Here is a 14,915-nt window from a genome sequence, read left to right as displayed (position 1 = left end):
AAGTATTTAAGAGGTGTCAGGATGTGGCACTTGGGGATAAGGTTTAGGGGTGGTTACGTCAGTGCTGGGGTGATGGCTGGACCGGATTGATGCTTCTGTGGTTCTGTGATATAAATATAGGAAAGTGTATGCCTTTTGAACCAGGACAGGTTTTCCATCAATGGGCTGACACAATGCCATGTTGTCTGTAAGCTGAAGAAGGGATTCCTCTCCTTTGAGACAGGGTTCACAGGAAGAAAAAATTTGAAAACACCTCTAACATGTTTTCACTTAACGTGTCACTTGAACACAATAGAAGGAAAGATCTATATTTTCTGGACAAGCTGAAGTTTAAAAAATGTTTTCATTGATATGTATGCTTAAGCAAAGATAAATTACTTTGGGCATGGGGGTGGAACAACAATCTCTACATGAAAATCAGATCAGGGTGCCCATGTCACAAATTCCTGACTTGCTGTGTGCCCTCTGGGTGAGTGACAACAGCTTTTATCTCCTATGTTCCACATATATTAAAATGAATTGTAGAAGTTACCTCATTCAGCACAATATGTTGCTCCACACCAGAAAAAAAAAATACTGCAATGATAATAATGGCTCAAGCTAAAACATTTGTTTCATATAAAAACATTAAATTTGCGTTTTCACATTCATTACATAGTTTATCCTGATGAAATTTTAAATCCTATACCACTTTAAGCATACTCTGCTGAAACTTTATCTACTGAGCCAACATGGTGATATAGACACAGGTACAGCTGACCACCAATGAACACAGACACAAACACAGATTCTTATCCTCATATCCTCCCAGAAATTCTGCTAAAGCAAGCAAGGGCTGTAGAGATTACATTCCTACTAAATACTTTCAGTGCAAGTCTAGGAAAGCAAACACTGAAACAGAAACAATCCCTCTCCCCCTAATTTTTCCCTGTTAATACTGGAAACTGCCTGAAATTTTTTCAAGAAAAAAAATTACTATGCCTTGACTACACGCCACATATCTCACAAGGAAGAAAACACTAAGGTGGTTCTGAAAAACTGAAAATGACCCTTTAAAACAATAGAATGGGATAAAACAAGCTTGGCTTAGGTAGAGGTATTACTACACGTAGACACAGACAACATGTTCACATACAGGTGTAGATATGGCCTAAGACACAGCAAGCCAAGTGCTTGAAAATGCTTCATTTAATTTCTTTCCAATCCTGGTTTAAATGCTTTTGGTGCAAAGTGTGACCAGTGTGCTACTAGCACAGATGCTGTCACAGTCATTTCTATGTAAAGACACAGCTTTCTTGCACTGAGAGTGCACCAGAAAACTTCACTGAATAAAACATTAAAATTCACCTCACATTAGGACCCTGTTCCCTCAGATTACCTTTTTCTCACTTTTTAGCTATTCCATGTGTGGTGGTTTCACATTGATTAACATTTAGGAAAAAAGTAAAAAACCACCACGGAAGTGATTTCTTTAAATGATTGCCGTATGATTGCCAGTCATACGGCAGGAAATAAGATCCTTTGGAGGAGGCATCAGCAAAAAGAGGAAATGATACAGTACTAAAATAAACTAAAGTGTCAAAGAAATGACAGCATTTGAATAGAGAACTGGCTAGAAAACTGAATTAAAATGAAGTCTTAGAGAAAATCAGAGAAACAAAAATAACTTTTAAAGAGAAAAACATTCATCTATATTTATCCATGACACTTGCCAAATTTGTACCCATACACAAGCACACATATTTACTGCAGAGTACAATTACACCACAGGCAGGCAAAAACTCAAAATAAAGCTGTTGGCAGATATATTTGAACTGGAACACTTCTGCCATAATAGCTCATCTATGTCTCATTATCTTATAGGTCTTCAGAAAAACTGCAATACCCAGTCTTTCCTGGAAGAATCCAATTGATTCCACGCCATGAGTGAAAAGAACAAGATGGGAAGGAAGAATTTGGAGGGGTGCAAAGGGTAAGGAAGGAATAAGGAGAGGAAATCATTTAAAAGAGAATGGCTAGATTCACAACATTTAGAAAACAATTCCCGAGCACTTCAAAATGCCAGTGAAAGCCTGTTTCAGATCTCTGGTTCTCTGCATGTCCATGCTGTCTGCATACAATAGATATGAGGAACAATGACACGATTTGAGTTCCAACAGAACAGCAAGAAAGTAACTGCAGCAAAATAAATGTAATGGTTTTGCCCTTTATGAGGAAGATCAAAGTTCTGAGTTACCCATTTGCAACAAATTTATACAAAACTTCTTGTCTGGAGTTGCTCAAAGACCCGACAATTAGACCACTGAGGCATGGTGACATAAATCAAAGCACAGAAGTGAAAGGACGGAAGTGAGGGGAGGTAGCTCAGCAAATACAATAGAACATAACTTTTTGTTTGGAATCAAAGATTAGGAGATTAGGAGAGCAGAACAGTTGCAGTTACCTGGTGTGGCTGTTGGAGGAGAGGCTTTCCCAGGGCTGCACGCTACAGCCTGTGACTGCATAGGCTCCCCCACAGCTCCCATCTAGCTTCATCAGCAAAGCTTTTGCTGCATTCTCAGCTGTCTTCCTGCAGTCATGAGCCCTCTTAAGCATCTGTGTGACATTTTCATCACCTGTCTGGTCCCCTGGTTTTCAAGCAAACAATATTTCAGACAGAAACTAAGGCAAGAGATCCTTCTACTTGCTCTCAGTTTATACCAAGATAGTGACAATAAATTACCAAACTGTGAGGTAAAAGCAACTTCACTTCCTTTTGAGCATCAGTGGTAACTGGGATACTGGCCTGAATGAACCCTGTTCCCAGTAACAAGCTCCAAGTACTTGTGGCTCCAGGCTATATGTCTTAAGTGATGTAGGATTTTAGCTTGTCTGTTTGTAATGGTGTGTATTCTGCATTAACATTAGGTTTGGATGCTCAAGTTATGAATACATTGTGCAGTATGGTTTCATGGTGTAGTCATCTCCAGAGCTTCTCCTCATAGACACCTTGATCTCATGGCTGATGGTTTGCCAAAACACCTTCTTACAGGCTACCTGGCCAGACAGAAGAATTGCCTTGCTCAGAAGCAGCCTCTCACATTTTACAGTCAAGCATACTAAGCCAAAAGAAAACTAGCCCTGATTTATTAAATTACTGTAATTTTTACCTGTGTAGCTGTAAGGCTTCAGTAGAAGCAGGACTGAAACCACCACTATCGCTACTCCTACAGTCTTCCAGCTGCAGTCAAGTCATTAAATTAAGACATGTTATTGGCTACACAGAAAATCTACAAATGCTCTTGTGGATTAGGCTATAATACATTCATACTTCAGCAAAACCTAACAGCTTGCTCTGTGTTGGATTTTCATTTAATCCCTGCTCAAGTCAATTACCTGTACTTCACACTCGCCAAATGAAGAGCATGCACTAGAAGTAACATTAACGAGGAAGAATGGAAGGGTGAATGTTAAGAGAAGCTGGATATGCTCAGCTTTAACTGATGCAACTCCCATGAATTTTCCACTCACAGATGTTGTTATAAAGCTTGACTGATCTTCAAACCAAAAATCCGTTATTTTATCTAGGCGTGTTAATCAAACTTCATAATGAAGTAAAGGTACATAAACCATACACGACTTCCTCCATGCTGTGCTGTGTAATGGGAAATTTGTACTATTTCTATCTCAGGATTGTAACTGATAATACCATAATTAAGAGCTGTAGACAGACACCTACATAAAATCTAACTACAGTCTTTTCCATAAAATGCACGTAAGATGAATACCAAAAGTATTTCTCCCTTATAAGATTTCTTTCTACCACCTACAGGAATAAAAATTCCAGGCCTAAATTCACTTTTGCTACTCACTGATCTCTGCCAGCTGGGAAAAGTTCCCTAGCACAGTGTGGAAAGGAATGAACAGAGATTGGAGAGAGGTGGAAGAACATCTCAGACATCCCCTTTACTGAGAAGCCAGTGCTCCTAACACACCAGGGACTCGCTATGCCTCAGAGCAGTATGAAGAGTTACTCTCTCTCTGAATGCTTCCCTTCCCTCTGCTTGAAGATTACTATGACTGCCTTCTCCTACCAATAAAAGGAATGGAACTACTAACACTGGAATTTCATTGTGTAATACTTTTAAATTTTTTTTATTTGTAACTACTTAATGCTACCTTTGTATTATTTTAATCCCAGTTTTTCACAGATCAAACTGTTTCTGGGGAGTTAATCTTATTAAATCTGGACTTACAACTACCACAGCTGTATGGTTCAAGCAATCTGTGCTCACAAGTATTGTTTAATTATTCCACTCTGTACAGTTCCCTGCCAGAAGAGGCATCTCCTTGTGATAACATATACAGGTGACTTTAATTGCTCTCTTGCATTTTTCTCTCTATTTTTGAGGTTATAAAATAATTTAAATAGTTAAAACCAAGAAATGACTGGAGAGCATTCTTAAATAATGGGTCATGATGCAATTCACGATTAAAACCAATTCTAATGCTAAATGACATGCCAAAAAAACCTTAAATTGTGATTCACTGACATCTTACCAACAGAACCAACACCTGCAGCTCTGAATTGTCCAAGAATGAGACTCTGCTCACTTTCTGCCAATGCCAACAGCAGCTCATATGCTTCTATGCACTGTTCACTGAAAGGGAAAACAAAAACAAAGTATTACCTGCAATTTAAAGAAGAGCAATACCTGCAATAGCAACAACGAAAAAAGAGATATCTAATTAACCGCATGATTCTTTACCACCTTTCTCGCAGTAGGGATATTAAATAACATTATACACATAGCTTCTACCACAAGCATTCAGCAGTCTCCCCATTCTTGTAACAGTGCCAGGCTGGCCTCAAGTAATGTAACAAGACAAAAGACAAGAGAGTGACCTGAAATAAAGGAAGCTCCAGAAGCACGTTTTAAACAGGTGACAATACAAACAGCGGTCAAGATGACCCCTTTGAGAAACTTCTCCCAGACCTTCTTACTATACAACATATATTATTCTATACTCTACAATATAATTATACTACTCAAAGTGTTGTAAGCAGAAAAGATGCAAGAAGAATACTTCTTGCTCTAAACTGGCCGCAAGCGGCTCAATGGAACAGCTTTCAATTATATTTATGAGTCACACAATCCCTGCTGCATTTTAGTATTTTTAAAAATACATAATAACATAGTATTAGCAATTTACACTTCATTGAAGTTTGCTCAAGGCTGATAGTAAGAGAATACATTCTTTAAAAGACCAAATCTGCCTATCCCAAATTAGTTGCAGTTGAAGGTGTTAAGTGGAACCCTATTTTTGCAAATAGTTTGATGCAAATTTAGATACTTATTACCAAATACCAAGCCTTTAATCCACAATTCCAACTGATGCAATACAAAGTCATTCTGAGTTATGTTGATTTTAAGACTCCCTGGTCCACAGGTCTTGTGAAAGGTACAGAGAACCTGTATCTTAAGGATCTATTCAGCAAGACAGTATGAGCCTACACACAATGCCTAATTCAAATGTTAATTTAGTATTTAAGAATGAAGAGATAAATCTCTACATTCCTGTTAGGTGCTGGTCAACTACAGCTGAAATACACTGTAGGAATAACTTCTGTTGGGTAGTTTGTCAGGCAGTTTAACCAAAGGGGTGCTTTTTCAAGGAGGAAACAAAAAATTAACAATGTAACTATGTCACACTAACAACTTCACTCTCAAACACTTCTATCAAGCCTCCCCCAGCTCCCTCTTCCTGGCTGAGCCCCCTGTACATACCTGTACTGCAGTGCCAGCCTGAGGGCTGTCGCATTGGACTCATACTTGCCCACAAGCATGCTCATCCTCTCTGCATTGCTCTTGCACTCCTCCAGTGTTATTGTCAGCAAATCATTCTGGGATTTCAGGTGTTCAATACGGCTGCAAAAAAGTAATTTGCAACCTTCAAGCTTAACTTGCAGTCATTGTCCTGAAAACTCTAAGACAATCATACTTTGAAACCAGGAAAATTTCTTGGTCTATACAACATTTTTTAATGAAGATAACAAAATCCATCATTCTGCATCCCTTACCAAAAGCCAAAAGAGTAGAAATTTCTCGTAAGTCATGCTCTTCTCCTCCCCATAAAATGTAGCCATAAGTGTGTATGTAGAAGCAAGCAGAAAGCTATACCCTTGTTTTGCAGACACAAGACTGCATAGGACAGTTTCATATTAACCTTTTGCTCAATTTTTCTGCCTTCATCCCGCACTTTTTGCTGCCACATTTGCAACTTGTTTTAAATGGCATATTCATTAGTGTGTTTGTGGGTGTGTGCAGGGATCATGCAGTTGCATAAATGCCTCCTTTCTTCTGAAAATCCAGAGTAACCATTCCACCTGAAGTCATGTGTGGGTTGTGATTAGAGAGGGAACTTGCAAACTGTGAATGAGATTTCAGTGGGGCAATGTAACCTCCAAATGTTCTGGCAACAGCCAAACAGAAGCTTAGCTGTAATATCTTCCTCAATGAGGTTAACCTGAACATGAAAATGAAGATTCAGAGTATCAGTATTACTGTTTGTTCTCTCTGCTCACAACTGAACCATACATCAATATACTACGCCTAACTGTTAAAATTGTATATATGCCAAGACCAGAGATACAAACAAGTAGAGAAACCTTGCACGGGTAGCTAATGAAGAAATCCATGCCATACAGGACTGTAAAATCACTGACTTCTTGACTAAGAAGAATGAGAAGTGCTATTATACCATTTGTTCAGTTACCAGAATAAAGCCCTGACTTTTCTAGATGCTAGAGCTGTCACTTTCTGTATCGTGACATCTTCTATAATGATACGTGCTGTCAAAGCATAACTGTGAAGTGTATAAAAAAAAAAAAGAAAGAAAAAAGAAAACAAGAATCACGTTTTGCAGCATTACAAAAACATGAGCTATAAATAAAAAGAGATATCGTACCAATCAGACTAAATTCAAGCTAGCTATGGGGAAGACAGAATTTGGATAGAGGTATGCTGAGACACGATTCTCATATTCCCAATCCACAGTTTTGATTTTATGTGCCAAAAAGACATAAAACACTAATTTTGGTTTTGATAGAGCTTGCTAAAGGGTAACACCAGCAGTATTTTAAGTGCAACCAGGAAGTTTCAATCTCTCTTTTGCAGACAGAAACCTATTTGCTGGTATATATGTCACACTGCCATGCATCAGTACATTTATTGGGACAATTAAATGTAATTGTTCTGTTTCTTCAGGACAAAACGAAGCAAGCTAATTCCAGAATGATGCAGACTAAGCTATGGGTGTCCTTATTTCAAGGAGTAATGTGTCTTACGAAAAAAGGTGCCAGTGACTACTTGGTCAACCACAGAGAGGGACACTGCACAGTGCAGACAGGGGAAGGTGCTGTGCTGATCTAACAATGCACAGACTCATACTTATGGAAAGAATCCTTAGCACATGATTCAATCTCCTCTTCATCAACCACATTCCATGTTTATCTGCAGCTGCCACAGCTGAGCTGGAACTGAACTAAGAAATGTTCAAAAAGGGTAAAAAAAGCAGTCAACTTTAATGAAGCTAACAGAAGACAACATGCGTGAGCACATCTAACTTTCCAGCTCACCTATTTAATCTCTCTGTCTCCACTTCAAATTCTCGGATTTTGCTTTCAGAGATAGCAGATCCATGTGAATAGAGAGTCTGGAAGATTTCCTGGATGTTTGAGCAGTCTTGAAGGGAATGTGCCAAATGTTCAGCCACAGTACTAGACACCTGCACAAGGCAGTTAATAGATCATTGTGAATAGATATCCGCTGAATTTCTCCCAGATACGTTCTGCGTTGAGAACGGCATTTACTTACATGCACTCACTTCAATGTATTCATTATTCAGTTTTTGTTATGAATTTTACATTGAATAGAACATTTACAAGATTCCACTTTTAGAAGCCATTCTGTTCTAAAAGTCTACTAAGCAAAGGTGAAGTCCACTATTTGACTGTGCATTTAAAAAGCCTACTATGCAAGTTATTTATGTTCTTGAGAGCTTAGCAAAGGGTTAGAGCCAAGTTGTTCAGTAAAACAAGTATTAGCACACAGTAACAACAGCATTATTGATTTACACTGGCATTTCAAAAGCAGAATCCAGTTTGCTGATGGTTGAAAGTTGTGAAATGAACTGGAGAGCCTTCTTGATGAGTATTTTGGTGGAACTGCCTCCAAAATTTTCCTCCTGAAGTCACTCATGAGAATGATCTCTAGCCACTTGTTACAAGAAAATGAGATCTTAATACTGAGCAAAATATTAATTGTTGAAATATTTTGCTCAAACTAGCTTTTAAAATTATTTCATATAGTTCATATTAATTTTAGTCAGAAAACAATGCTTTTATTGGAATATGGATCATGCTTGCACACAGTTTAGTTCTTACCCCTATGCTGCTGATTTCTGATCCTAAGACAGGTCTATCAGATGATGAAGACTCTGATCTTGTCTTTGACAACTTCACTCTTTCAGCAATCTGTAAATCAGAGTGCTGCACAGGTTACACAGCAGCCCACACCCCATAAAGATCACACAAACCCCATCTATTCTCTAGTTATACTTGAAAAGCTGAAACAAACTACTAGAGAACTGAGCCAGGCTATGTAACTGAGAGAACAACAATGAATAATGTTTAATTCCTTTCCACAGCTCAAGTTTGTGGACCTGCTCAGGACTCCCCTAAACATCTCCCAGTTCATCCCATCCGTGCACAGCACAAAATGAAGCCTGCTCTTCCCAGGTCACGAGAAGGCTCCCAAAGACAGAAACCCCACCTTGGCAATGGGAATGTCATTGCTGCTGCTGCTGGTGCTCAGCTCTCCCGTGCTGGGGTTGACGGGGCGGTTGGCAGGAGTGAGGCGGCTCGGGCTGGATGGGCCTGTGGCCTGCACACTCTGCAAACGAGTCTGCAGCTCCCGAACCTGGAAAAAAACATAACATTCTGATTTTTCCACTTTCATGGTTTAAATAGTCTGGAGATTTTTTCGTTGTCTAGCCAAGTCTAATTGCTTCTGGCTTCAGCACAAAAATTACATTTTTGTACTATGGTGGCCATGAAGTTTACATGTGGGGAGCAGATGAGTGGAGGTTATTTTAAAATCCCACTGCTAGGAGTTTTTTAAACTATGTGCAATATGCAAACATACCACTGTAGAATAATTACTCAAAAATTTCAGCTGTAGTACAGGTATAGAAATTATTCTTCTGCAGTAAAACTAGTGCTCCAGCCTAAGATAATGGTGGCTAAACAAATCAAATTACAATCCTCTTGTTAATGGAAAACTCCAGTGCTGAAAAAAAACCTCTTGACATAAATAAATCACGTGCTCACTTGGTCATATATTTAAAGATTAAAGAAATTAAAATACTAATCATACTTCAAATCTACAGTCAACTAAAGCTACTATTTAGTGAGTAATGTACAGACAAAAAAAATAGCAGCAAAATACTCAACCAACGATCTGCAAAAGCTCCCTGTAAACACACCCTGCAAAGACTGCATGGTCTTCATAACATCAGATACTTGTAGAGCTGATGTCTAAAGATTTTACGCTTAAAGGTTTTAAAAAAAAAAAAAAAGAAAAAGAAAGGTCTGCAGGAGCCAACCTATAGCTGTGCTAAAGATTATAGTGTTTACCTTGGAATGATTCTTAATAGACAAGGAATAAATGGTCTGCTTAACACAAGAGTTATGACACGAAGTAAAGTGACAGAGCTCATTTTTCCCACAGATCTCAAGAGTGTGAGATGGGACAAGGTGAAGGAAACCATCTAAAGAGAAAATTCCCCTGAACACAGTTTTCCTTAAATACACAGGTTTCTGTGCGACATTGCTGGAACAGTTTCTCTACAAAATAGAACTTGTGAAATTTTATCAGAAGCCCAGTCAAGTAAAGTTCAGCCCATTTGATACCTGCCCTTGTATGTAGCATGAAATGCAACTGTGATTCCTACCATCTAAACAAAGGTGTGATTTTATACTAAATGCTTTTATACAAGCAATGCTTTTATAAGCAAGCTGAAGTCCCTTAGTCAAAAAAACCCAAAATTAAAGTTGCATCAAAGCTTAGACTTAGATGTAGGTGCATCTGGTCAGTGCTTTATCAATCTCTGCTTGAAGCAGCAGCAGCAGTCATGTGTTCTCTGCACAACAGATGCTTAAACCTACTGCAGAGAGGAAAGAATTCAAGTTGGAATGCTCCCCGGTCACCAAAGAAGCATTTTATGCCTCCTACAATCCTCTACAGCCTGCTCCTATTTCCTGAAGAGTATTCCTGCCTCTCCCTCTGTTGTATGCAAACAGAAGGACAGAGTGCCTCCACACTTACTGTCAAAAGAATTTTTAGGTATTCACAAATTACAAAAAAAGAAAAAAACAACCTGTGTGTTTTACATAATATGGTATTTTTAAAAAGCCATAGATGGCAACAATAAAAACACATAAAGTCACACTGCACTTTTAAGTTACCTGTTCAGTTGTGGAGGAGCACTGCACCTTGAACAAAATGAGTCCAAACAACTAAAACCTCAAAACAAATTCCCCAATGTTAAAAATAACTTACTAAAAACCAGATATGGGTGTTTGACCCATAATTATGTATCTTAATTGCAATTCTCTCATGAAGTTAACTGAGCAGAGTGTATGAAGAGCACATCCATAGCAAGTATATTCTACGTATTTGCAGCTGAGGTCTCCTTTGTTTATACAGACATATTTAGCTTCAACATGAGTACAGCTGCACTAATGCAAACCTTAAGGACAGAAGTGCTCTACTGGTGCAAGCCAATAATTTCAGCTTGCTGATATGCATAAACCTGAAATAAACCATGCATGCATATTTTTGCTTGCAGATGTGGAATGCCAGTGTAGATAGGATTTGTACTGTGGCATTGCCACTGAAAAAAAAAAAAAAAAATTAAAAAGCATCCCCCAAACTTCATTAAGTCAAAATTGTCATTTATTACTATTTCTTTCAACCCAGGCTGTTCCAAATTAAATTGTCCAAGTCTTTAAGTTACAGCACTGTTTAAGTTACAGCACTGTTTAAAAGCAAACAAACAGGAAGACCATTTGGATATATTCTTTATAAAATAAAACCCCAGCCTCTATGCCCAACTTAAATATTGCTAAAATATTCACCTATGCTCAGAAGCCAGTCCTGGAAGATTGCAGTCCAAAAACAAGTAACATTCTAAATTTAAGTGCAACCAGGAAAGAGTGGTAAAGCTGCTTAAATGCCAGCTGTTGGTAGACTCTGAAGTTCAGAACTCCCTTATGTGAAGACTGTATCACACAAACCTTTAATCCAGTCAGGTTTCCTTTATTCTGTGTTTTCTTACTGGGAAGTGACTATTGCCTAGAACTACAAAGCTAATTATTCATACAAATCTGTAAAAAAACACTGGCAACAGAAAGAGAAATAAACACAGCTAAGAGTTTAGTCAGGTAAAGCTTTGCTCAGGAAAGCACTTCTAGAAGAAAACTCAGAACACAGCACAGTTATTAATCTGTGCAACTCAATGGCTTAATATCATATCATAGAAGCAACCAAAAGAAGAAGCTGCCCGCTTATCTGTCCTTCTTGATGTATTTACTAAGTCAGGCTTTCATTTATGAAATTACATGCTGAACTGACTGCCAAAAATAGCTGCACTAATTATAGCAACACTGTGTACTGGATGCTAATTCTGAGCAGGACAACAGGGCAAGTTTGTCTGCCTGTAAAATAAAATCACCCTTCTCACAATTCACACATTCACCAAGCATCTCATGACTGGGTTGCCCAGCTACCACACTGTGCAGAGACATATTAGGTAACTATTTCTGGTCATCAAAACCTCTATTGTAAATGGAAGAGTATGCAGCACCTCTTCAGACAGTACTTTCCCACACTGGTAGCTATTTTGCAGAAAAAATAAAGAATGACCAAAGAAGAAAAAGAATAACTCAAACCCAAATCAGAGTTCAAAAGAGCCGTTTTCTTCTCTGGCTTGGTGAATGCACAGGTTATGAAAAGATTGGTTTTAAAAGTGGAAATAAAAATTGTCTGACCCTCTGTGTCAAGTCTTTAGCATCATTACTAATGTAATATAAATTATTCTGAAGGTTAACTCATAGAATGAAGGTAAACTGCAGTACTGCACATAAGACACGAGAAACACTTGGAAACGGGAGACAGAGAAAGGGAAAATCTTACAGGAAATTGGCAGAATGAAATGGGTAAATTCAAGTATAGAAACAAACCCAAAAAAGTTATAGGACAGGAAGAGTGTGGATTTCTGAGTTTCGGAGGAGGAATAACCAGAAAGAATTTAAATAAAAATTTCTTGAGTCCTTGCACCATCCTAGTTTAAAAACAGAAATATGCAGAAGGGTATAAAAATTGCCATAAACTCCTGAAGCACTAAAATGATGTGGAAATCATCTGGCAAGCAGATCTTACATAGTCAAAAAAAAAAAAAAAAGGAATTGATAATGAAGGGAAAAAGGAGAAATCCAGGGAAATGCCTGTGAAATCCAGAAAAAAAGGAAAGGAAATATCTTCTAAATTATTAGAGGAGGTCCAAGAAATTACAGAAGTAAAGAAGTGCTGGAACCAACCCTAGAAAGAACAGGAGTAGGTGCATTAAGTGAGACACAAGGCAACAGAGTCATTAGATGAGCAATGAGCAATGGATAGCCTAGATACTAAAAAATAATTGTGCAAGCAGATGTTCTCAAGTTACTAATATAAACATAAGTAATTCCAAATTATGTTTTTCAATTGAGCCAATTGTTGAGCTGCATTTCCTATTTTTTCCTTTGAATGCTGAGAATTGAAGTAGGAAATAGTGAAAAATTATGGGTAATTTCTTAACACCTTGAGAACTAAATAAAAAGAAAGCAAGGCTAGATGAGAGAAGGGGCTGACACACTACAATGTGTGTTTGCAGTAATGTGCAATTTATGAAAGACTTAATAAGCTATTAGCAGGCATCACAGACATGTTTGTCCAAATGCATCATGGGCTATAGAAAAATATTTCAGTGGAATATTCTCATTATTTATAACCATGACTCTGAGAAGCATGTTTTATTCTTTTTACTTTACATATGCATAGTGACAACTACATGATTCATTAACATCCTAAATAGAATACCACAGCTATAAACTGCCTGTTTCTGTCACTTATTTTTACACATTCAAAGGACACCTACTGCTTTTGTTTCTAAACCCATTTCAAATGAGGGACATACCTGTGATTCTTTTCGTTCTACCTTACTCATGATCCGTTTTATCATCCAGTACCTTTGAAGCCTTCAAGTAACAGGACTTTTTCCCCCCCCAGCATTTTAATGCTCCTTCCTTTCCTTTCCCCTATTATACAGAGCAGGAAGATGAAGTACAACAAACCACAGAGAGTGAACTTCTCCCACTTTCTAATTTATTTATGTATACTGCAGATCTGTGGAGGAGAAGATGCCAAATAAACACCAATGTAACAATCTGAGCTGCTCTAAGTGGTGAGGGCCCTTCCCAGTCAAAAAAACCCCCTTACCTTTCATTCAGTCCTAGTGTTGATTCTTTTCAGCCAGATAATTTTCAGCCTCACTTATATCATGAGCACCAGAGCAAAGTCTCTGAGTTCCTGTGTATTGTCTGTTGTGATCGACTGAGTACAGTAAAGAAATTTTTCCTGGTATCTATAAGGTCAATTAAACACTGAGTATTTCCATGTAAGCTTGGAAACAGAATTAAAACTCTACTTTGCTGACACCCAAGAGAAGATGCTGCTACATAAGCAAATAACATGCAAGTGAAGGATGCAGAGAATGGAAATAGCTTTGCGGTCCTACCTCAGGTTTCTGGTGCTCACCAAGAGACAAAGGAGACAGAACAGTTCCAGGGTCACTTTAATCAGATAACAATCTCTATAGGCACATCAGTGTTCTCCAGCAATCTGGAACAATACCTTCTGATCCCAACAGGAATCACTACAAAACAAAGTCCAGCAGATCCTGCCAGCTTTGTGTCATCTGAGAACAGTATGGGCCCAAGAACATTTGCAAGGCCAAGGATCTGAGTCCTGCTGCGGCAGGGGGAGATTTCAACTGTCCACAAGTACCACATATTTTGGGAGAGCCCTCTGCACAAATCAAAGCTCTCCAGAGTGGGAAATATTGGCAGCTGATGGGATCACACATAAAACGCTAACTTTCAATTACTCCACAGATTATGTCTTCATTAGGGTCTTAGTTGAAGACACCTAATTAAGTGTTTTCGTTCTGGCCAGTTTGGTGACCTCAGCCAAGTTTGGAGCAGGTACAGAACAGCCTTCACAACCATCAATCAATCATCATAAGATTAACTGAGCAAGCTGACATATGGCTCATGCAGAGAACAGACTTAACTGACTTCCAGAGCTGGAACTGCCTTTTCACTTCAGACTTAGCTCTTCAGAACAGCCTCAGGGAAGCCTGAATGCTGCCCACACCCACTGCTTTTTATGCCAACCAGCTCCCTAAGACTGTGCTGAGGTACCACTCATCTGGAAACTCTTGTGGGCAATAATTTAAAAACCCACAATTTTTACTTTGCAGTCAGGATGGAGTTTATATGGTGTTTCACTGCTGCTCATCTGAACCCCCTGCTGAATACAAGGGCTTTTAACTACAAACACAAATATTCTTTTAACTTTTTCTTCCACCACTCAAGCCTGTTACTCTGTATAGTAGTTGCAAATAGTGCTGACCTGATTACAGCTTTATTCTCATGTAATAATGATATTAATCCCACAGACTGGTACAGAAGTTCCCCACCATCTTATCTGTATTACTGGATTCAGGATTATGGTCAGCTATGTGTAAGCAGTTTCTAGGGCACTGACAGGCCCGGA

At 38.5% G+C, this 14,915-nt stretch overlaps 1 protein-coding gene across 2 annotated transcripts in view; it reads right to left on the bottom strand.

Moving 5' to 3' along the window:
• Positions 1-14,915, bottom strand: part of MCC (MCC regulator of Wnt signaling pathway) — a 186,802-nt gene that overhangs the window by 27,367 nt on the left and 144,520 nt on the right. For both annotated transcript variants that reach the window (XM_023944976.2, XM_023944975.2), the window contains 6 exons: positions 8,814-8,960; positions 8,426-8,515; positions 7,619-7,767; positions 5,769-5,909; positions 4,540-4,640; positions 2,444-2,627 (listed from right to left, as the gene is read on the bottom strand). In XM_023944976.2, the coding sequence (XP_023800744.2) occupies positions 2,444-2,627; positions 4,540-4,640; positions 5,769-5,909; positions 7,619-7,767; positions 8,426-8,515; positions 8,814-8,960 (812 nt within the window). The remainder of the gene's footprint in view (positions 1-2,443; positions 2,628-4,539; positions 4,641-5,768; positions 5,910-7,618; positions 7,768-8,425; positions 8,516-8,813; positions 8,961-14,915) is intronic.

This window comes from Cyanistes caeruleus, chromosome Z (genome assembly GCF_971803275.1).
Source record: "Cyanistes caeruleus chromosome Z, bCyaCae1.hap1.1, whole genome shotgun sequence".
Lineage (NCBI taxonomy): Eukaryota > Metazoa > Chordata > Aves > Passeriformes > Paridae > Cyanistes > Cyanistes caeruleus.
The sequence above is the reverse complement of the archived record's forward strand: the minus strand, read 5'-3'. Positions and strand labels throughout refer to the sequence as shown.